General features: G+C 46.4%; 2 protein-coding genes and 1 pseudogene across 2 annotated transcripts; all 3 read left to right on the top strand.

Moving 5' to 3' along the window:
• The first annotated feature begins 3,453 nt into the window (after window positions 1-3,453).
• On the top strand, window positions 3,454-8,301 carry LOC123187414 (pentatricopeptide repeat-containing protein At1g13040, mitochondrial). The gene is made up of 3 exons (XM_044599278.1): window positions 3,454-6,030; window positions 6,513-6,622; window positions 7,151-8,301. Exon 1 carries the CDS (start codon window positions 3,847-3,849, stop codon window positions 5,827-5,829), a length of 1,983 nt encoding a protein of 660 aa, XP_044455213.1. The 5' UTR covers window positions 3,454-3,846; the 3' UTR covers window positions 5,830-6,030; window positions 6,513-6,622; window positions 7,151-8,301.
• A 602-nt stretch (window positions 8,302-8,903) lies between these two features.
• On the top strand, window positions 8,904-11,789 carry LOC123191491 (lysine-specific demethylase JMJ18-like; annotated as a pseudogene).
• A 2,249-nt stretch (window positions 11,790-14,038) lies between these two features.
• Window positions 14,039-15,688, top strand: LOC123187415 (galactinol synthase 2). Its single transcript, XM_044599279.1, has 3 exons — window positions 14,039-14,451; window positions 14,557-15,018; window positions 15,108-15,688. Exons 1-3 carry the CDS (start codon window positions 14,146-14,148, stop codon window positions 15,309-15,311), a joined length of 972 nt encoding a protein of 323 aa, XP_044455214.1. The 5' UTR covers window positions 14,039-14,145; the 3' UTR covers window positions 15,312-15,688.
• Window positions 15,689-24,815: the final 9,127 nt, after the last annotated feature.

Consider the following 24,815-nt stretch of genomic DNA (forward strand, 5'->3'; position numbering starts at 1 on the left):
CGTGTTCGTGTGCGAACACCGGAAAAAACCGTTTAAAAAGCCGAAAACGCGTGCGGAAAAATAAATATAAAAAAATCCGAAGGGAGCGTCCAGAGCGCGACATGTGGCGAATGACTGAGAGCGCGCCAAGTGGCGCTGATCGTTGCGAGGCTCCCGAAGGAGCGCTCATTAACTAGTTGCTCCCACTAATTAAGGAATACTCTTTCGGGAGGCTGTTCAAGTGGGCTGGGAACGTGCCACTTGGCGCGCTCTCAAAAGCCGTTGCGTGTCGTGCTCTGGATGATCTTTTCAGATTTTGTTTTTATCTTTTTTACGCGTTTTCGGCTTTTAGATTTTTTTTGGTTTATCGGTTTTCTCCTGGTTTTTCTTAGCTTTTGAATCAAAAAAACTTCCAATTTTTTTTGCACAAAACACATTTTTTTGTTCCTTTCGCAAGAAGCACAAATTTACTTCTCGTGGAGGCACGATTCGCTTCCGCGAGAGGTATGGTCATGCCTCTCAGAAAAGAAAACTCACCCCATTTCATCTGTGCATAAGGAAATTTCAGCCACTACTGCTGAAGAAAATGTTGCTGCTGAACATTTGAAGACGCAGACTGTCACTAAGGAGGAACTGGAATTTTCTCAGCCTGAAGAACATGCGATTGAGATTCCTGAGGTCGTGATGCAACTCACTGACACTCCTATGCCGAAGCCAAATGATCCATTTTCACGCAAGCAAAAGTTCAAGGCCGATGATTTCTTCGACGAGCACGTATTTTTCAAAGATTACAACCCATATAACTCTGCTCGCATTAGGAAGAGGCGTTTCTGTACTGCTAGTCAAACCAATTTCTATTCCTCAGTGTTGTTCAACAAGGAGAAAATCTTCTATCATGAGCATATTCCTCACGTGGACATAGAATCTCTGCCGTGCTTCGCACCAGTCCTTAGTGTTCTTCACGATGCTGGACTGTTAAAATTTTGCTCTGACATCTGCGATTGGAATGAAGAACTGACATCTGAGTGTTTTATGCTTTTGTTTGTTTCCATGCGTTGTTTGTATCAGGTTTTTATTGGTTTTCTTCGGTTTTTTATTTCCATCCTTTCTTTCTGTTTTTTATTTTTCTTCCCCAGTTCTTTTGTTTTGTCAACGTTTTTGTGTTTTCACTAGTTTTTTTGGGTTTTTCTTTTTTAAGACATGTCTATTTTTTTCAATGCACATTGTACATTTCTAGTGTACATGTGGAGCATCTTTTTGATACATGTCGAACATTTTTTAAATACATGATATATATTTTCCAAATATATATTAGAATATTTTTTCAATACATTTTAAACATTTTTCGAATAAATTGAACAGTTTTAATGGCAGTAATTTTTTTTAAACTAAACGAAAAATTCTTTACTATGTACAATTTTTTTAAATGTCACAGCAATTTCTGGAAACATGTACATATTTCTTTAAAATGTCAGGTACATTCTTTTGAATGGTATGAACAGTTCTTTTTATACTATGTGGACATTGTTGTACATTGTATCAACATTTATAAATATGTCATATGTGAACATTTTATAGATGTAATGTACATTTTTCTGAATGGCACAAAAAAATTTCCTCAACATTTTTTACATCATATAAGCATTTTTATATGTATTTTTTAAAATGCACGAACAATTTTGAAGTGTCACAAACAATATTTAAATGTTATCAACATTCGGTAACAGATTATTTTCATTGCATTAACATTTTCCAAATTAATGTTATTTATTTTGAAATATATGTACTTAGAATTCTTTCGAACAAAAGAAATAAAAAAGAATGAAGAAATAGAGGAGACAAACGAACTAACCTAAGCAGAAACCTAGTGGCGGAGACAGGAGGGACTGGCAGGGGCAATGGCCCCTCCTATGATCTACTATGTATTTACCCATCCTCTCAAATGTTAATAATCTTTAAATGTGAAGGGGGATTTTTTTTAAAGTACACGGGTTGGCCCCTGTTTTTTTAAAAAAGAGGCCCATGGCTTGCGCTCATGTATTGCGTGAGAGTGAAAATGCTGAAGCGCGTTAAAAAGTATGAACCAATTGCTTGACTGACACCGAGATAGTACATGATTTATACTTTGTGTTAAGAAGACAGAGCATGGCAAGACTATATGATTTTGTAGGGATACTGTTATTTAGCATTGATATTTTGAAAAACATGATTTTTGTTGGCCGCCAGTGGCAGGAACCTGGGCGGGCCCAATTGAACATGGGCTTGAGGGGACGTTGGCTTCCATCTCGCGCCAATTCCGAAAGCAACTAATTAAGGAGTACTCTTTCGGGAGCCCATTCAAGGGTCACTTGAGGTGGGCTGGGAGTGTGCCACTTGGTGCGCTCTCAGAAGTTGTCGCGTGTCGGGCTCTGAGTGACCTTTTTGGATTTTATTTTTATTTTTCTGTACACGTTTTCGGCTTTTAGAATAATTTTTTTGGCTTCTTGGTTTTCTCTCGGTTTTTCTTAACTTTTGGAACAAAAAAACTTTTGATTTTTTTGCATGAAAAACATATTTTTTTGTTTTTTCTTCCGCAAGAGGCACAATTTTACTTCTTATGAAGGCATGAATTCGCTTCCGCAAGAGGTATGGTCATGAAAAAAAAATGTTTTTCTCCTTCCTCGAGAGGCACGGATTTACTTTTCGTGGATCTACGGATTTGCTTATGCATCTCGCAAAAGGTAAAAAATAATGCGTTTTTTTCGACGAGGGGCATGGATTTACTTCGCGTGGAGACACGGATTTTCTTCCGCAAGAGGCAGTGCCATGCGTCTTGTAAAAGGAAAAAATGTATTTTTTTTGTCACGAGAGGCACAGATTTACTTCTCGTGGAGGCACATATTTGCTACCACAAGAGGCACGGTCGTATCTCTCGAAAAGGGAAAAAACGTGTTTCCAGTTCGGTTTCCTTCATTCACTTTTTTCATGAATAAAATTTTGTCAAAATCTATCAACATGAGAGCTAGTTTTAAAAATCTCGACACAAAAAATCCAATGGTGAAAATGATTCGAGATTTGGACGCACGGTTTAAGAGATAAAATGTTTGGAATAAACGAATCTACAAAAAAGGGAAAAGCTCGCAGGTTGCAACAAGTGGTGCACGTGCGACACATTTCGCAACCTGGGAGAGGTGGGATGACCTAGTACTTCTTAATTAGTGATTTCGGCCGATTCTGCTGAACTCTTTCAAAAAAAGCTATCTCTCTAAAAAGGAAACTCAAAAGATAAGTGCCACACACGTGACACTTATCAGGGCCCAAAAGAAAATCCACTGAACCAAACAGGCCGATTGTGTTCATTGGATCCGCGCGACCGTACCTACTGCAGATGGGCCGATAAACAAACAAAATAGTTGGGCCGTGCACCACAGGTCAGTACATCGACTGGGCTATGATCCAACGAATGGACAGGTCAATCGACCGCCCTTTCTCTCCTCCTCCCCTCTAGACTCGAGTGAGGCACTGCCTCGCCGCCGCCGCCGCGCCGTCTTCCCGGCGGCCACCCACCGCTTACCATTTACCGCCGCTCCCCTGCTCTCCGCATCTCCCCCCGCCCCCACCCCCACCCCCTTCCACAGCATCTCCCATCCCTCCCTACCAATCAGCAGCTGGGCATCTAATCCAGCTCGAGGCTGCCGGCGCCGAGCCAGCGCTCACGGCGGCGCATCCTCACTGGCTCGGCACCCCGCGTTCCTTCTCGGTGCGCGGATTCGCTACGCATCCACCCCGGCACCGCGGTGGCGCCGCATCCGGCGTCCTTTCATCCGCGTCGCCTCCGGCCAGTGGCGCACCAGGTGTTCGACATCGTTCCCCTGAGGGAGTTCTGTTATGTTCTTGGCCAGACGACCGTCTGGGTTGTCTAATATCAGCAGGATCTGCATCCTCCACACCGTTTCTTGGATACTTTCATCGAGGCGGGCACGATTCAGCAGCGACAGCGATGACGCTGCCCGCAATTCTCTCGGCCGGCTGTCAGATCTTTTCCGGCCAGTCCGGATGGACATCAGCCGTGTCATCTTGCGGGCACTTGAATCCGGTATGTGTCCGGAGTCGGTGGAGCTGGAGAGGCTCGACGTCGAGCTGGATCCTTTTGTTGTCAACTTGGTGGTCCGGGGCTTGTCGGACTCGGAGACAGCGGTGCGGTTTTACTGGTGGGCGGAGTCCCGTCCAGGATTCGATCATAGCCAGTTCGCAATAGCGTACATTGTGAGCTTGCTGTTTGTAGATGGAAATTTTGCTCTGTTGTCGGAGTTCCTGGGGACAGTGAGGAGCCAAGGGGTGGCACTTCATCGATCGTTATATCGGATCCTTTTGTCCGGCTATGTCCGAGCTGGCAAGTTTGATTCGGTCATAGAGACATTTGATGAGATGGTCATGTCAGGTTGCCGTGAGTTTGGTATCGATTACAATAGGTACATAGGTGTTCTAATTAAGAACTGTTGCTTTGATTTGGTGGAGAAGTATTATGGCATGGCGCTCTCGAAAGGTTTTTGTCTGACTCCATTCACTTACTCAAGGTGGATCTCTGCATTGTGTCAATCAAATAGGATTGAGCTTGTAGAGGAGCTTCTGGCTGATATGGATAGATTTGGCTGTTCTCCAGATATTTGGGCTTGTAATATATACATTGATTATTTGTGTAAACAGAACAGATTACATGATGCACTGCAGATGGTAGAGAAGATGCGGGGGAAAGGAACCAGCCCAGATGTTGTGACTTATACAACAGTTGTTGGCTGCTTATGTAACAATAAGAGGTTCTCAGAAGCAGTTGGACTTTGGGAAGAAATGGTGAAGATGGGCCTTAAACCAGATGTTGTTGCCTGTGGTGCACTGATCTTTGGGCTGTGCAAGAATAGCAAGGTTGAAGAGGCTTTTGAACTGGCATCAAGGATGTTAAGTCTGAACATAGAACTGAGTGTCTCAATATACAACGCCCTAATAAGTGGCTTCTGGAGAGCTGGGAGCATTGATAAAGCCTACACCATCATATCATTCATGCGGACAAACGGATGTGAGCCAGATGTTGTTACATATAATATCCTCTTGAATCATTACTGCACTATAGGTATGATAGAGAAAGCTGAAAAATTGATAACAAAGATGGAAACAAGCGGTGTAAATCCTGACCGATACAGCTATAATCAGCTGTTGAAAGGGCTCTGCAAAACTCATCAACTGGACAAGGCATTTGCTTTTGTTTCTGATCATATGGAAGTTGGTGGGTTCTGTGATATTGTATCCTGTAACATATTGATTGATGCATTTTGCAAGGCCAAAAAGGTAAAATCTGCACTGGAGCTGTTCAAGGAAATGGATTATAAGGGAATGCAAGCTGATGCTGTGACATATGGGACTCTGATCAATGGTCTTTTCAGTATAGGATACTATAATATAGCTGAAGAACTTTTTGAGCAGATGCTGAAGGCTCAGATTGACCCTAATGTTAATCTGTACAATATAATGCTTCATCACCTGTGCAAGGTTGGTGATCTCAAACGTGCTCAGAAAATATTCTTGCATATGATTCAGAAGGAAATCTTACCTGACACTGTTACTTATAATACACTCATATATTGGCTTGGAAAAAATTCAAGAGCAATGGAAGCTCTTGATCTCTTCAAGGATATGAGGACAAAGGGAGTAGAACCAGATAGCTTGACATTCAAGTATTTGATCAACGGCCTCCTGGACGAGGGAAGATCTACACTAGCTTATGAGGTATGGGAATATATGATGGAAAATGGTATCATTCTCGACAGAGAAGTTTCTGAAAGGTTGATAAGTGTGCTGAAATTTGAGAACAAGTAGCAGCCAAGTTCTTGGAGAGGTTTAGCCACTCGAAGCTGTCCTGCCTCTGCCACCTCCGCGCACCTACCTTAAGAGCGTCAGTAGTTGATTCTAAGAGCATCACTTTGCAGTTACATACAACATGGATGCCCTCCTCCCTTTATGCATAGCTGGACCAGACGTCCAGACCATGGCAGACACATGAAAGTAGCAATGGACAAGGTAATCCTCCTTTTGACCTTCTGATTTATGGGCATTGTGCTAGCCTTTGAGATGTACTCCCTCCGTTCCAAATTACTCGTCGTGGTTTTAGTTCAAAACGGTGGGAGTACACAACAGACATTTACTCCCTCCGTTTCAAAATAAGTGTTGTGGTTTTAGTACAAATTTGAACTATAATCACAACACTTAATTTGGAACGGAGGGAGTAATTGTGAAGCAAAGGCAATCCTGTTGAACAAGTGGACAGTCTAAGATTTTTTTAGAGCTGGAGAGCCAATATAATCCTTGTTATAATAGCTAAGGATCTTTTCAGATTCTAGCTGAAGACATACACCTGATAAACATTGCCAAAAGCAATGTAAGGTAGTGATGACTTTATAACTTCTTGTTTGATTTAAGTTGGTTCATGCCTAATTTTTTCGGATCTCTCGTACATGCATATTTGTTTAATACACTGTATAACACTTCTCTAAAAATCACAGGTGTGGTCTCCAATGCTTCTACAACAAGTTTAATGTTGGTCCTGAGTTCTGAACTTTCTTATGAGAAAGTCTGCAAGGCTGCTGCCTTCAGCATACAATATAATCCTGAGGTGCATATGACTTCTGGCACTGCTTTTCATTCGACTTCAATTGTATACAGCGAAAGAGAACTTTTCCACCATAAAACCATCAAGTTGTAACTCTGATCTAAATACCTCATCACTATATAACAAAACAAACTACTTCTATCAATACCTAGATTTTCTGTTGTGGAAGTTGCAACATCAGGTGCATCACATATGTTATTAGCAGCTAGGTTTAGAAGAATATAAGTCTGAAGCTTTAAAACATGGATCAGGTGCATCACATATGTGCTATATATAACTCCTATGCTATAGTTTGAATCCACACTCCAGTGTTTCATGATCATTGTAGTTTAGCTACTTGAAGCTGCACTTAACATCACGATGCCAACTGCATAGACAGTACTTCTGCATTGCATGTGACTGCTGTTGATTTGTCCCTATTTTTGCCGCCTGTACCAAAATGAACTAACATCTTGCATTTCCATGTTCTTAGTCCAGTCGCCTGTTTTTCCTTCCATATCCTTTTGTTCTGAATGCAGGCTATGATTGCAGGGCAGGAACAAGAGCTTGTTTCTGACTTTCCATGATACAAACTTCTCTGCACGTGAACAGGCTATATTCAGTTCTGTAGGCAGTTGCAATGATTTCATCTATATCCCTAAGGGCTCCTGGGTCTGAATAGTGAATACTTCAAGAGTGAAGAGTGTGGCAATGAAGTGTCTTGAGAAAATAGTCTTATATCCTCCGATGACAGGTTGGTACCTTTGGGGCATTCAGCAGAGTTGCTTACCGTGGTACATATAACACGGTGGCAGTACTAGAGGAAGGGCCTGGGAAGAGGATTGGAAACTAGATTTGCCGGTCGAAAGTCTATCATTCCTGTGGTCATTTTGTCATAGCAGTCGCCTATTGCATCACATTAGATGTGTGGTATGCAACATGTTTTTCGAAGATGGGGCCATTTGTTTTTCATGTGCAAACGACGTTGGAGAGCTGTCCAACTGGAGCCGATTCAGGAGGAACTTGCTGAGTGCTCGTTGCTGATGGTGGTCGTGATACAGATCCTTCAGCTACCGAGTGAGCAAATGATGCGTAGTTGTGTACTTTCCTCTGCTGCTGATGGGCTGCAAGAAATAAAATGAATCATGCGGAACCCTAGTGTCAGTCGATGAGTTTTTGTACACGATGGGCTAGCATATTTCTGAGTGGAAAGAGTGCTGCTGTCCAGACACCAGCACCTGCAGGCCACATCATGATCATATGGCGCTTTCTCGAGGAACCCAGGACAGACAGTTGGGGTTGAGTCAAAAGGCAAGAGGAGCTAAGCATCACTTAGGTGACAAAGGTGCAAGCCTTCTGGCCTCTCATGTTGCGGAGCTTTCAAAACTGTTGAGATCCTGGAACCAGATGATGCCAGATGTTTGAAGGTTTCTCAAGCTGTGCTTGTCTTCGTCTTCGGCACTGAAACAATGTAGAATTCAAAATCAGATTTTGTCCCCCTGTGGAGATTGAGGATTTTGCCTCCTTTTCTTTTTTATTTCTCAGTTTTGATACTGGAATAGACCTGCAGTAGCTGCTGACACGGAGAGTTTTGTGGTAGGGTTGACAGCCAATCGATGTTGTATCTGTTGTACAGTATCATCCCATAAACATACAAATGAATCAAATCAGTCAGGGTTTTCCTCATCAATCTTAAATATCTACTATGTGTGTCATCCTTAATATTTTTTTGTTGATTTTCCAATGATCATGTATCTTTGCCTGCTTTTTAATCATTTTTTTAGGATTTATGGATCATTAGTCGGATAAACTATTTTGGTAGAGCTGTCTTATTGCTAATCTCTGCAAACATGCAGCATAATTGTCAGAATCATTCTCCTCCTGCATTATGCAAATATATTTGCACCTTCTTTTTCATTCTGAATTTATCTGTACATGTTACACAGTTATCTCCTTCTGTTCTAAAATGAGAAGGAATTTCTTTTTATCACGTTGTTGAGAATCCAGGCTAGTTCGTTCTGACATTATCACGAGCTTGCCATTCTGGGTTCAACTGTGGCTTCAGCTTTGCAGAGGCTGTAAATGTCGGACAATGCTAGAGATCAGAGATCAGCGGCGCAAGACATAATATCACATGACAAGTTATCACCTGCAACTTCACAAGCAGCTCACAGACATATCTGGATGAACCTTCACAACTGCAAGAGTGGGCAGAAGGAATATATATAGTTGGGTACCTGTGGAAAAAATGGAATGCTCACAAGTGCAATTAAGGTGGCAATCTATTTGTATGCATCAGAAGAATATGGACTTCAGTAAAGGCAGAGAATTATCTGGATCAGTTACTGATGTCAACATCGTTTGCAGCCTTGATGTCTGCGAGGACCTTGACAAGCCAGTGCCCGGGGGGATATCTGAAGTGTCGAATAAATGTGTTGATCTGAACGTAGAAGGTCCATCAAGTAGTCCTAGAATAAAAGAAGAGCTAGGATGCAGTTCTAGCACATCAGATGCAGCATGTTAATTTATTGAGCTCTACATGCAGTGCTCTAGGAAAAAACTTAGCAAGGACAAGATGGTCTTGGACTGCGAGTCCCTGGGGACAAGTGACGCAGCTAGTGCGAATTCCCGGTGCACACAACCCTTGAGCCATTCATCTGAGTTTCCATGTCCTTCTCGGATACTAAGAAACTGTTTGGTGTTTGCTGAACATAGTGGGGCCAAGGCTTTGCGTGCCCAGGTTAGGCAACTAGCTGAACCTTCTTCAAGCCAATCTGATGAAGCCTCCAGCTAGCAAAATCAAGCATCAGGCCGAGCCACTTGACTATGGAAGAGTTATATGTGGTGAAAATTGGTGCAGTCATCAAGCTATCTTCCCAAAAGGTACACACACTGAATGGTGTAGTGAGTATTTTCCATGGCCTGTAAAAGTGTTAAAATTAAGAGAAAGTGATATGTTTTCAGTTTAGAGGTCGAGTGACATTCCACGGCACACCAGATCAAACAAAAATATGCTGCTACATCTCACAAGTTGTTGATGCTGGACTTCTCAGACCATTGTTTAGGCTATTTGTAATTCTAAATCCCTCTCCTATTGTCAGTCTTTTGACCCCATTTGCTTTATTGGGGGTCACATGTCCCAGATCAATCACAGGTGGCTGTGGTCTGTGGAGGAGCTTCCTGCGGTTTCTCTTGCTCACGTTTACAATTGCAAAGTTGGCATGATGCGAGAGAAGCAACATAGAGCTGGAAAATCTGGCGTTGTTGCTTTATTATTCAGTAACTCTCGGCTGTCGGTGCAAGTTTCTGAATGTGAGCGGCAGGCGTGTATGTCTAGACAGGCCAGGCCTGTCTGTCAGGGAGGCTGGGCCGATGCTGGATGCACAACCTGGAGTGCATTCTGCTGCTGTCACTGCAGCATACGTGAGCAGCCTCGTTGTCTTCGTCTCCGGCATTGAACAATGTAGAATTCAAAATCAAATTTTGTCCCCGGCGGAGGTTGAGGATTTTGCCTCTCTTTTTTCTTCTCAGTTTTGATACTGGAATAGACCTGTAGTAGCGCTGACAAGGAGGGTTTTGTGGTAGTGTTGACAGCCAAATGATGTTGTGTCTGTTGTACAGCATCATCTCATAAACATACAAATGAATCAAATCAGTCAGGGTTTTCTCCCTGAATCTTAATTTCTATTGTGTTGTTTCATGTTCCTTAATATTTTTTTTGTCAATTTTCCAATGCTCATGTATCTTTGACTGCTTTTTTATCATAATTTTTCAGGATTTATAGTTAGATTAGTTGTCAGATTTCCTATTAGAGCTGTCTTATTGCTAATTTCCGCAAACATGCAGCATAATCGTCAACATGAGGAATCATTATCGCCCTTCATTATGCAAATATATTTGCACTTTCATCCATTTTCATTCTGAGTTTCTCTGTACGGGTCACACAGTTTGTCCCCTTCTGTTCTAAAATCATAAGGAGTTCCTGTTTACTGTGTTGTTCAGAATTCAGGCGAGTTTGTTCGGACATGAGCTTACCATTCTGGGTTCATCTGTGGCTTCAACTTTGCAGATGCTGTAAATGTCGCTACCCTGGACTGGCTGCCCATGGACAATGTGCTGTTGAGCTTACAGAGATCAGCCGTCCAAGACATCAATATCACATGACAAGTTATTGCTCACAACTGCAGAAGCAGCTCTCAGACATGGACGAACCTTCACAACTGCAAGAGTGGTCAGAAGGAACATATATGGCTGGATACCTGTGGAAAAAATGGAGTGCTCACAAGTGCAATTAAGGTACTTCATTCAGGCCTGTATTATTTGTTAGTTCTCTCAAAGAACTTAACTATTACTTATACTCTTGGCTCCAATGTTTTAGACAAGAATTAGAATGGTCGGTGCAGCACGGGAGGTGAATGCTATTTCGCAATGTATAAGAAGATGGATCAAGATTATGATTCACCATTCAGTGGATCGCGAATGCTTTTCATGCTTTTATGATCTTCATTTATCTGCTGTCAGTTGCCAATGCTCGCCAAACCATTTATCTGCTGAATGCTCTTGTTGCAGCTCTAGAGGGAGAACCAGCTGCAGTCTAGCAGTGGAGACAGTACGATGTAGTCTTTGCCAATCTATTTCTATGCAGCAGAAGAAGATGGACTTCATTCAGTAGAAGCACAGAATTATCTGGATCAGTTATCGATGCCGACATCGATTGCGGCTTTGATGCCTGGCAGGAGCCCAGGACCTTGACAAGCCAGCGCCCAGCGGGATATCCGAAGTGCAGAATATGTGTTGATCTGAAAGGTCTATCAACTAGTCCTAGAACAGAAGAAGAGCCAGTATGCAGTCCTAGCGCATCAAATGCAGCGTGTTAATTTCTCAAGCCCTACTGCTACATGCGATGCTTCAAGAACACCAACAGGGTCTAGCCTAGCTTCCAAAATTAGCAGGAGTATTGACATTGAATACAGGGTGGCCACGGCTTCTCCTGCCCCTGCTAGTCAGCTGGCGAAAGCTTCTTCAAGCCAATCTGATGAAGTCTCCAGCCAGCAAAATCAAGCATCGGGCTGAGCCACCTGACTACAGAAGAGTAATTTCTGCCGCAGAAACTGGTGCAGGCAGCCATCAAGCCATTCTCCCCAAAGGTACACACACTAAAATAGTGTAATACTGCAATGAATATATTTTTTGCATGGCACGTAGAAACGACTAAAAATTAAGAGAAAATGACATCGTTGCAGGATTTAGGAGTCGAGAGACATTTCGCGGCGCACCAGACCCAAGAATATGCTGCTGCGTTTCAGAAGCTGTTGTTGCTGGGCTTATCAGACCGATGTTTAGGGGTATCTGTAATTTCAAGTACCTCCTGTTTTCCCCATTAGCTTTGTTACGGGTCACATGACAGCTTTCTTCCCAGGTCAATCGCAGATGGCTGCTGTCTGTGGAGGAGCTCCCCGAGGTTTCTCTCGCTCACGCTTCACCAACGCAAAGTTGGGATATGTGGAGCTGGAAAATCTGGCCTTCCTGGGTTATCATTCAGTATACTCTGTGCACTCTCGACCGTCGTTGCAAGTTTCTGTATAAGCATCAGAAATTCAGAATGTGAGCAGCGGGCCTGTATGTCTGTGTAGACGGGCCAGGCCTGTCAGTCCTCAGGGGGAGGAAAGATGAGCTGGGCCGGGCCGGTACTGGACGCGCGAATTGAACCACAGCATGCTGCTGCGGGGGGTACGCGCGCGGTCTGGCTCGTCTCCAAATGGCCGATCAGTATGAATACCACCTCCACCTCCATGATCTCCAAAAAAAAAAAAAAAACCCCTCTACCTCCATGGATAGGGCGGCACACGCGCAAGGGCCGCGCCGGCCACGCCCAAGATCTATCTATACCCATAGGCGACCGGCGACGAGAGAGCTGTCAGCTGCCCCTGCAAAGGAACCAACGAACAAACCAGACGAGCTCAGCCCAGCCTGCCTACCTGCTACTGCTAAACCATCTTCGTTTCCAAGTGCCAAACACGTGGTGGACTGCGCTTTCGCCGTCCAAATCTCGCTCGCCGGACACCCGCCATTTTCCCTCTCTTTCATTCACTGATGACGACGAAAAAACCGCTCGGCCGATCGCAACTCGACGGAGGGCGACGTGGCGTCGACGGGAGAAAACAAACACGTCTCTTTGCTTGCTGCCGCGTCGGCCTCTTCGCGGTGTGGTTGCACTTGCTAGTAATTAATTAACCGGTCGCACACACCACGTACGTTATCCGGGGAACAGTGCCGACGCCAACTGCCGCACCGGCCATGAGCTGACCAGTACGTTACGTACTACTCCCTCCGTTTGAAATTACTTGTCACAGAAATGAATGTATTTAGACGTATTTTAGTTCTAGATACATCCATTTTTGAGACAAGCAATTCCGAACGGAGGGACTACTAGCTGCCAGTTGAGTGCGTCCAAAGGAGTTAGCTGGGATCTGGTCCGATTCTTCTTCCACGAAGGCAGGCGGGGCATGCCCAGCCCACGTACCCTCACCCTACATCGTTACACGTACGCACCAGTACCACCATACTGCACTACTTTACCCTGGATAATAGTGTACGAGTTCCTCTGATCATGGTTACATTATCCTTTGTGAACTTATAACACACCATGTCATTGGCTCATTTGACCGCGCCATGTGCTGATTAAATTGTCTCGCCGTCCGTCGATGGCCCCATCCACATGGTTTCCTGTGCATGGACCATGCCTGAAGGCCAGCTCGACCGGCCAAGGTTACGTCCATCGCCCGGCTGTCGCGGAGAGCCGGAGACATTTTATTGCGATGGATGCCGGTTGATTTGACAGCACAAGAAGGCGTGGGAAGAAATACGGGGTACATTTCACCGGACGCGCGCGTCTCCATCGCGAGGTCGGTTGGAAATTTCACCCCTCCTAAAACCGACGACATACCTCCCGCTCCAATTGGAATGGAATTTTGGAATGGGTCGGTGAACGTGATCCGGATTGGATATATACTAGTATAAACCGCTTGATTATCTGTTTCCCGTCTAGTGGTACATGGCATTTAATACAGTGCTAGCATATACCAAAGTCAAAATAGAATATGCCACCATCCGTTGACAAATCATAGACCATGGTAAAAAAAATGGACGGTGATTTAATATCACACCCAAATCACTTCTTACCGTCTCTAATTAAGATCGTCAGTTACCATACAACATGCTTACATTATCTCAGATAAGAGATAGGGGGATCTTCGAAAAGTATCCACCCAAGAGTAAAAACGAAATGAAGGGGCGGTAAAGAAGACATAGCTAGGAAAGTCCTTCTCAGACATTCCAATATCCAGGCTCCCTTTTTTTACGCTTCCCATTTCGTGGCCTGATCTGCTCGACGCCTCGACCCACCCACGCCCCCATTGCCTATATAAACACCGGCCAGCTCCACCACCAAGCATCCATCGAACAAGCACGCACAAGTCCACAACACACATCAAACACATCCCATCCATCCTTTGATTTGAAGCAAGACAAGAGAGACCGAGCGAGCAATGGCGCCCATGCTCAAGCGGATCGCGGAGGACGAGCCCAAGAAGGCGGCGTACGTGACCTTCCTCGCCGGCTCCGGCGACTACTGGAAGGGCGTGGTGGGGCTGGCCAAGGGCCTCCGCGCCGTCAAGTCGGCCTACCCGCTCGTGGTGGCCGTGCTCCCCGACGTCCCCGAGGACCACCGCCAGAAGCTGCTCGCCCAGGGCTGCGTCGTCCGCGAGATCGTGCCCGTGTACCCGCCGGAGAGCCAGACGCAGTTCGCCATGGCATACTACGTCATCAACTACTCCAAGCTCCGCATCTGGGAGGTACGTACATCACCTACTTATTGCTAGCTTGATCCATCGTCTCTTCATTTTCATCCTTGGCTTGATGCTGACGACGATGAGGTCTGTGGTGTATGTACTATGCAGTTCGTGGAGTACGAGCGGATGGTGTACCTGGACGCCGACATCCAGGTGTACGACAACATCGACCACCTCTTCGACCTCGAGATGGGCCGCTTCTACGCCGTCAAGGACTGCTTCTGCGAGAAGACGTGGAGCCACACGCGGCAGTACGAGATCGGCTACTGCCAGCAGTGCCCGGACAGGGTGGTGTGGCCGGAGCGTGAGCTCGGCGTGCCCCCGCCGCCGCTCTACTTCAACGCCGGCATGTTCGTGCACGAGCCCAGCATGGCCACCGCCGAGGCCCTGCTTCAGAAGCTCGTAGTCACCGACCCCACCCCGTTCGCCGAGCAGGACTTTCTGAACATGTTCTTCCGGGACGTGTACACGCCCATCCCGCCCGTCTACAACCTCGTGCTCGCCATGCTCTGGAGGCACCCCGAGAACGTCCAGCTCCACAAGGTCAAGGTCGTCCACTACTGCGCCGCGGTACGTCGTTGCTTCACAGCTTTGTCATATAACACGATATTATGATTCTCATCTCGCTCGATGCTGATCGATGCTTCCATGGCATGCAGGGTTCGAAGCCGTGGAGGTACACCGGCGAGGAGGCCAACATGGACAGGGAGGACATCAAGATGCTGGTCAAGAAATGGTGGGCCATCTACGACGATGAGAGCCTCAACTACAAGCCTGCAGCCGACGAGGCCGCCGACCCGCTGCGTGCTGCCCTCGCCGAGGTCGTCGCCGTCAAGTCCTTCCCTGCGCCATCGGCTGCGTAGTCATCGCCTCTCAGTTAGGCGTATGTTCTAATAAATACGTAGGAATCCACAATCAGAGATTTCCTCAGTACGTAATATCGTCGTCGATTTAGTATCTGCACGTTTTGGTATTGTAGATCATCAATCGAACATATATATACAGTGTTCTTTTCTTGATTGAGGCACGGTTATCATAGTGTTTTTCGGTTTGTATAATGAAGGATTTTGTAAACACGTGCAAGCACGCGGTTGGTCCAACTACTATGTTTATAGATCGACCTGCTACGTATACTACACGTATGCATGGCCCAAACGTTTTGGAGATATTTTCCCAACTGATTCTGTGGTGTCACCTGTGACCGCCGTATCCCTTTGTATATTCATTGGATTCTCATTTCGCTGCTGCCTTGTTGGGTGGTGTTCCCCTTGCTGTCTACGTGAGTTGAGTTTGTCCTACTTTGCGACCAACACCAGCTAGTAGAAGTAGTAGTAGATGTTAGCTCAGTCGATCAAGATGAAGCGATGGAGACGAGGCGACCAACCAAAACGGGAGATGGTCCGTTTCTTTCGTTTGGACTTAGCGCGCGCGTGCATCGCTCTCGTCGACGGCGAGGCCTGGCCGGTAGCGAGGCGACGGCTGTCCGGCCTCCTTGTCGACGTGAAAGGCTCCGTCCGCCCGGTGGCCCGGCCGGACGACGATGCTCCCGTTTCGTCCTCGGCATGTCCAAATCGCCTCGGTGGCGCGTCCATATGCACGGCCGCGACAGCCGGCCAACTTCCGCGGGACCGACGTCGTCGTCGTCGCTCCTACAACGACGGGTTCCTCGTCTATTTCGTCAACACCGCGCTAGCTGCTCCTTCCCTGCGAGCCATGGCACGGGGAGGGCTGACCTGGGAAACGTAGCTAGCTTGCCACCGGACTAGGGCGAGATCGAGCTCCTTCGTACGGTGCGGCTCGCCGAGGCCGGCCGGCCCCGCGGTCAACTATGGACCGAGCCTGGATTTGATTTTGATCTGCGCGCGCGTGGTGGCTACCGGCCGGGCAGCGACCTGTGGAGCCACTGCCGGCGATCGGCGTGATCGGTCATCTCGGGATGCATGGACGGCTCTGGCCGGCCGGTGCACACGTTGCGTCGATCCTTACCACTAGCTAGCTAGGTACCGCGTACATGCGCGCCGGCCTCGTCGTGTCGAGATCGTCGTCGCGTGCACCGTCCAATTCCATGTGCACGCGCGGGCCCTAGCTTGACGTGGTACAGCGTGCGTCGTCCTCGTCGGCACGGGCTGACGCCGCATGGAGCAATTAACTAAGCCAGTGACCGCGAACCGCCGGCCATCCAGCGTTCGCCGACAGCGCGTCGGCGTCCTGGGCGTGACGTGCGTGGTATATATATCCAATCCAGCATGGGCTATACATAGCTTATTGAGAACAGCACTAGTATAACAGTGACATGGTATGACAGTTGATGCTGCTACGTTCAAAGCATTCGGTTATTTTAACTGAAAAAGGGGATCACGGCCGGGCCGAGCGATGCACATGCACATAGGCGCCCTGCTCGCTAGGTATACTAATGTCGGTAGGTGGCTGCTGGTGTCCCATGCTCGTGGCTACTTACGCTCATCTACTAATAACTTTGGTGCTGACCGCAGCGTGCTATATCCCGTAACTGCGTCCCCCGTTGGCGTGCAGCAACGGTCACTGCACCGTGTATCTTTATCGTATGTGATGCATTTTGTCAAAGCCAGTAGTACCCCGTTTCCCAGAATTTCGAAGCCACGTACGTCCAGTCTTGACAGACCAAAAGTGCATTGGACGGATTAAACTGGCAGCTAGCGTGTTCCCTGTCGTGCAGGGTTTATATCGCGAATCTGTAATCACTACAGTATACAGTACAATTCACACGGCAGAGTGAACAGTCAAGCTAGCAGCTCGCCTTGAACGAGCATGGCAGCATGCATGCAGCTCAGGGCACACACAGCACATGCGTCCCCCCACACAAAATGTCAACCCGAAGCTTCAGCAGCCGGCTGCCGGAGAGGCGGGGACCGAGAAGATGCTACTAGCTAGGCACTCGTCAGCACCGCGCTGCTCCCTACGAGACACGGCACGGCACGGCCGGCGAGGATGACATGACGAGCGTCGTTAGCCTCAGGGCGAGGGCGGTGGAGTGGACATGCGAGCTGCTTCGAGAACCCTAATCTCTTTTTTTTTGCGGGGAAGAGAACCCTAATCTCTGACCAGCTACCTTAATTAACAAGCTTAAGCTGCATGCGAACAAATGTGGAGTGACTCTGCCGGAGAGAGACCCGACAAGCATGTACTCACCGCTGGTAAACTTGATCCAATCGAGCCACGCGAACAACGTGAAGGTGTGTTGCACACTTGCCATCACCTTTACCAAAAAAAGGCTCGCGCCTTATAGATAAAGCAACGATCATCATACAACTCGGCAACACAATACGCACATTAAAGACAAGATACAAGGATGCTTGAACAGCCACACAACCACAAGCCACTTCAAGCAAACTAAAACTAGGAAAAAAGAGCATCGCTTGAAGTCGTCGGGGCCTCAACCATAAACGAGTCACCGCCAAGAGATGAGTGCCTTCAAGAAGGAACAACATCGAAGGCACAGAAGAACCGCAAAAACACCTTCAAGAGTTTCCACCCCGGCAAGCCCTGTGCACCTCCAAGACGTACTAGAAAAAGCGCCCAAAACACCTACCGCACTACCGTCACCGACCGCCGTACAAATGGCCACCACTTCACCCGCACGACCATGGGAACCAGCCAACACCCGAGCCACACAAGCTCCACCCACGGTCACCATGACTCCCACTACTAAGGTCGTCGCCTCCACATTCACGGCCCTTAGTCCATCCCTGCCTCACGCTTGCAATAACATTACTAGAAAAAAGACTGTCAGTGGTGCACCTATTTTGGCTATTAATGACACACTATAGGTGCGTCACTATTATCACGCCACTACTAATAAATAGTAATGGCGCACGCCTAGTGCGCCACTGTTAATCTACATAACAGTGGCGCACCACCTGGTGCATCATTACTATCCCAGACACTAATGGCGCAGTTAAAGTGCGCCATTACTAGGCCCAGAAGTGCGCCACTGCTGTTACTCCAAAGGGCCATGTGTACCTTGTGCTCTGGGTAACTAATGGCACACTTTTAGATAATGCGCCACTGGTGTGTTTATTTCTGTGCGCCACTAAAGTGCAATATGGCGCGCCACTAAAGTGCATTATGGTGCGCCACTACTATGAATATTAGGAATTATTATTTTTTGCTTTTTTGATATTTGCACAGACTACAAAATACATTACAACACAGAATATATACAACACAACATATAAACAACAGATTTATCGAATACAATAGAAGATTAGTCTCCGAATACAATTCATCATATTAGTCTCCGAATTCAAAATACCGAACAAAGTTAGAGCATTACAAGTCTCGAGACCGCGAATAGCGAGTTTGTCTTCACATTACAAGTCGATATCTAAACTACCATCACATAGAAGATGGTTGCGGTCACGATGAGCATCATCGCGATGAAACTGATCTTCATCCGATTCCTCCTCCGCTCCCTCCTCTCTCCCGCTAGATAGCGCGCGTATCTAGCTTCCGCCCCCGCCCTAGTGGTGTACCCTTTGTAACTGTTATCGCTGAAATGGTGAACCTGTCTCCGACACTCCTCTCAGTCGTCGTAGACACCGGGAACACCCTTGTACACGGCATACGACAACATCTCTATGCACTAGACAAACAAAATGTTAGTAGCAATTCAAAGATAATATATAAGCAATATATAAGTATGCAACAAAAGGATCGAAAGAGAAAAGCAACACATTAATAGCACGATTCATGGTCCTACTAATAAATAACATCGATTACATATAAGTTGAACGACTGTCCAAACTAAAGAGACATACAAGTTCATTAAAGTTTAATTACAACATGAGCTAATCGATATTTCAGAACTACATAGCATCAATACTTTCGACTCGACTCGACTCAGGGACCGGAGCATGGATGAAGCCGCCGTCTTTCGTGATGGTCATGAATGTGCGGTCGTTGTCAGTCTGCATTTGTAGCGTTGTTTCTATTTCACTGTTGGACGGTTGATATTTGAGGTAGAACTGCCCCGAGGTACGAAGGACATCTTGATAGATGATTTCCGCAAACTCCGACTGGATGCAGAAGAATTCTTGTCTGATGTCCTCGTCCTGGATTGCCGACAAGCGTGCGGCCCATTCTTTGAGATTATTTGGTAGCATAAGGTGATTATGGTCCCGTACGATCACCTGCATGTGATGGAGGGCGTAGTAGATATCCTTCTAACTGTCAGGCGGCTGCTTGACGCAGGGGAACGTCGTTACGTGGGTGAACATGTGCTTGCCGTACCTACAAATTGGCCTCCTGAAGGTGCCTCCAGATTTGACGTAGCCGGAGAGAGCATCATCAAGAACTTTCTTGATATTTGTGTAGTCTTTTTTGACTGACGGTCCGAGTTGAAATATGTGGCCATGGAATATTTCGGGCTGAAGAGGATGAGTGTGCAATGTGCTCACTGCACAAAACACGGAATGTTAGAAAAAAAAAGAACGATCAAAATCTAAGAAATCATATGTTACGGGGCGGTGAGGGGATGACTTACTCAGAAAAGTAAGGCACGAGGAAGTTATCCTTATCTGGGTTCGCCAGAATGACGCCTTCGAGGTATGAACTCGCGACTTGCCGGTCTCCAGCGCTGCTTAAGATCTTGGCATGCATGTAGAAGGGGTCGATTATCACGATGTCCGGGGTCTTGTCTCTAATGATCCGCATCTCCATACTGAGCGATAATAGTCGAATGAAGATGTAGTGCAGCGGATAAAGATTAAACATAGCGAAGATGTCATCAAACCGCAGGACGATCATACGCCCGATGATGCTATCGACAAAGCCCTTGCCTTTTGGCACCTTGGCCACGAAAACCGGGTATGTCACATCATTCTCGGAGAGACGCTCAGAAGTGAAGGGACGCAGGCGCGCCAGCTGGGACGGGGTGCACTACACCGAGGCCACGAACCGGATCGTCGCCGAGAAGATACTGTCCGCGAAGTACAACACCCCTCCTCTTCCTGTGCAAACGCTGTGTCAGATGGCAACACCTAGCTGAAAACAACACCATGCCCCTGACTCAAACTTATATTTCGGTCAGTCATTTTTTTCCACAATAGTTTTATGTAAGTTAATTGAATTTGAAATTTGGGTAAGTCTATTTCGTGGGAGAAGAAACGGTCGAAAGGAGGAAGAAAGCCAAAGGGAGAAGAAGGGCACACATTTGATTTTAAAGACTTGATCTAATGGCTAGAAAATTGACTTATCCAAACGAAACTTAACAAGACTTGGCCACTTGTCACACCAGCCATCCGAGCAATAGTTGAAAATCGTCATTTTATGTGGTCTACTCTACAAGGTTTGAAGGCGGAGTCAGATTGATTGTGGCTTGTAATAGGTGATTTCAAGCATACGTCACTTACACCTCGCCGCTTGTCATTGATGGCAGCATTTCAGCATGCTCTTATACTGTGCGAGCAGGTTGACTTTGGATTTGCAGGAGTGCCATACACCTATGATAATCGGGTTCTGCTAATGCTAGAGTTCGTTCGGATCGTACAGTGGCAACGAATTCATGAAGAAATATGTATGTGTTTTCTTCACTGCAGCATCTCGCATCCCCTGATCTGACCATGTACCATGCACCATGACTTGAGGTTAACGCTGTAACCCAAAAATACAGGGCGGTAACCAGACAATTTTTTTACTGAATTTTGAATCGAGACAGTTGTTTTCCAAAGCCACTAAAAGTATTTTTTTTAAGATTTTTGCTCAGTAAGGTAATTTCTCATGGGGCATTCATTGGGATTTGTAGTTACCGCCTGGTAACCGATTTTCCTGCTCGGTATCCGGCCATGACATCCAAGGCCGCAAGCTCCTTGGATCTAGACAAGTCTCGATGCTGCTTCGAAGTTATAGTGCACCTGACGGTGAAGCTGTCGTCGTGGATGCACAACGACGCCTCCAACTCGATCGAGAGGCTTGGACGTTTCGTCAATGGGCGCCACCGCCAGCTGCTCGATGCCCGTCGTGACGACAACTCGGATCCACGGCTACTCCATGCTGCTTCGCCCGCAGACTTTCGACACCATCGTCTTCCGTGGTCTTCCCTGAAACTGAAGGAAATATGCCCTAGAGACAATAATAAAGTTATTATTTATTTTCTCATATCATGATAAATGTTTATTATTCATGCTAGAATTATATTAACCGGAAACTTAGTACATGTGTGAATACATAGACAAACAGAGTGTCACTAGTATGCCTCTACTTGACTAGCTCATTAATCAAAGATGGTTAAGTTTCCTAACCATAGACATGAGTTGTCATTTGATTAACGGGATCACATTATTAGAAGAATGATGTGATTGACTTGACCCATTCCGTTAGCTTAGCACTTGATCGTTTAGTTTACTGCTATTGCTTTCTTCATGACTCATACGTGTTCCTATGACTATGAGGTTATGCAACTCCCGATTACCAGAGGAACACTCTGTGTGCTACCAAACGTCACAACGTAACTGGGTGATTACGAAGGTGCTCTACAGGTGTCTCCGATGGTACTTGTTGAGTTGGCATAGATCAAGATTATGATTTGTCACTCCGATTGTCGGAGAGGTATCTCTGGGCCCACTCGGTAATGCATATCACTATAAGCCTTGCAAGCACTGTAACTAATGAGTTAGTTGCGAGATGATGTATTACGGAACGAGTAAAGAGACTTGCCGGTAACGAGATTGAACTAGGTATTGAGATACCGACGATCGAATCTCGGGCAAGTAACATACCGATGACAAAGGGAACAACGTATGTTGTTATGCGGTTTAACCGATAAAGATCTTCGTATAATATGTGGGAGCCAATATGAGCATCCAGGTTCCGCTATTGGTTATTGACTGGAGACATGTCTCGGTCATGTATACATAGTTCTCGAACCTGTAGGGTCCGCACGCTTAAAGTTCTGTGACGATCGGTATTATGAGTTTTGTGTTTTGATGTACCGAAGGTGATTCGGAGTCCCAAACATGATCATGGACATGACGAGGAGTCTCGAATTGGTCGAGACGTAAAGATCGATATATTGGACGACTATATTCGAACACCGTAAGTGTTCCAGATGATTTCGGAGAAAACCGGAGTGCCAGAGGATTACCGGAACCCCCCGGGAGAAATAGTGGGCCTTATGGGCCTTAGTGGAGAGAGAGAGAGAGGGCTGGCCTAGGGCAGGCCGCACGCCCCTCCCCCTCTGGTCCGAATTGGACTAGGAGAGGGGGGCCCCTTTTCTTCTCCCTCTCCCCCTTCCTTTCCCCCTCCTAGTAGGAGTAGGAAAGAGGGGAGTCCTACTCCTACTAGGAGGAGGACTCCTCCTCCTGGCGCGCCTACAGGGGCCGGCCGGCCTCCCCCCTTGCTCCTTTTTATACGGGGGCAGGGGGGTACCTCTAGAAACACAAGTTTATCTGTTGATCTCTCCCAGCCGTGTGCGGTGCCCCCCTCCACCATAATCCACCTTGATCATATCGTACCGGTGCTTAGGAGAAGCCCTGCGTCGGTAGCATCATCATCACCGTCATCACGCCGTCGTGCTAACGAAACTCTCCCGTGAACCTCTGCTGGATCGGAGTTCGTGGGACGTCATCGAGCTGAACGTGTGCTGAACTCGAAGGTGCCGTGCGTTCGGTACTTGGATCGGTCGGATCGTGAAGGCGTACGATTACATCAACCGTGTTATGCTAACGCTTCCGCTTTCGGTCTACGAGGGTACGTGGGCACACTCTCCCCTCTCGTTGCTATGCATCACAATGATCCTGTGTGTGCGTAGGATTTTTTTGAAATTACTACGTTCCCCAACAGTGGCATCCGAGCCTGGTTTATGCGTAGATGTTATTTGCATGAGTAGAACACAAGTGTGTTGTGGACGATATAAGTCATACTGCTTACCAGCATGTCACACTTTGGTTCAGCGGTACTATTGGATGAAGCGGCCCGGACCGACATTACGCGTACGCTTACGCGAGACTGGTTCTACCGACGTGCTTTGCACACAGGTGGCTGGTGGGTGTCAGTTTCTCCAACTTTAGTTGAATCGAGTGTGGCTATGCCCGGTCCTTGAGAAGGTTAAAACATCACTAACTTGACAAACTATCATTGTGGTTTTGATGCGTAGGTAAGAACGGTTCTTGCTCAGCCCGTAGCAGCCATGTAAAATTTGCAACAACAAAGTAGAGTACGTCTAACTTGTTTTTGCAGGGCATGTTGTGATGTGATATGGTCAAGACATGATGCTATATTTTTATTGTATGAGATGATCATGTTTTGTAACCGAGTTATCAGCAACTGGCAGGAGCCATATGGTCGTTGCTTTATTGTATGCAATGCAATCGCCCTGTAATGGCTTCACTTTATCACTAAGCGGTAGCGATAGTCGTAGAAGAAATATTTGGCGAGACGACAACGATGCTACGATGGAGATCAAGGTATCGCGCCGGTGACGATGGTGATCATGACGGTGCTTCGGAGATGGATATCACAAGCACAAGATGATGATGGCCATATCATATCACTTATATTGATTGCATGTGATGTTTATATTTTATGCATCTTATTTTTCTTAGATCGACGGTAGCATTATAAGATGATCTCTCACTAAATTTCAAGGTACAAGTGTTCTCCCTGAGTATGCACCGTTGCGAAAGTTCGTCCTGCCGAGACACCACATGATGATCGGGTGTGATAAGCTCTATGTTCACATACAACGGGTGCAAGCCAGTTTTGCACGTGCAGAATACTCGGGTTAAACTTGACGAGCCTAGCATATGCAGATATGGCCTCGGAACACTAGAGACCGAAAGGTCGAGCGTGAATCATATAGAAGATATGATCAACACAATGATGTTCACCATTGAAAACTACTCCATCTCACGTGATGATCGGACATGGTTTAGTTGATATGGATCACGTGATCACTTAGATGATTAAAGGGATGTCTATCTAAGTGGGAGTTCTTTAATAATTTGATTAACTGAACTTTAATTTATCATGAACTTAGTACCTGATAGTATTTTGCATGTCTATGTTATTGTAGATAGATGACCCGTGCTGTTGTTCCATTGAATTTTAATGCGTTCCTTGAGAAAGCAAAGTTGAAAGATGATGGTAGCAATTACACGATGTGGGTCCATAACTTGAGGATTATCCTCATTGCTGCACAGAAGAATTACATCTTGGAAGCACCGCTAGGTGCCAAACCTGCTGCAGGAGCAACACCAGATGTTATGAACGTCTGGCAGAGCAAAGCTGATGACTACTCGATAGTTCAATGTGCCATGCTTTACGGCTTAGAACCGGGACTTCAACGACGTTTTGAACATCATGGAGCATATGAGATGTTCCAGGAGTTGAAG

This window comes from Triticum aestivum, chromosome 2A, assembly GCF_018294505.1.
Source record: "Triticum aestivum cultivar Chinese Spring chromosome 2A, IWGSC CS RefSeq v2.1, whole genome shotgun sequence".
In the NCBI taxonomy this organism is placed as follows: Eukaryota; Viridiplantae; Streptophyta; class Magnoliopsida; order Poales; family Poaceae; genus Triticum; species Triticum aestivum.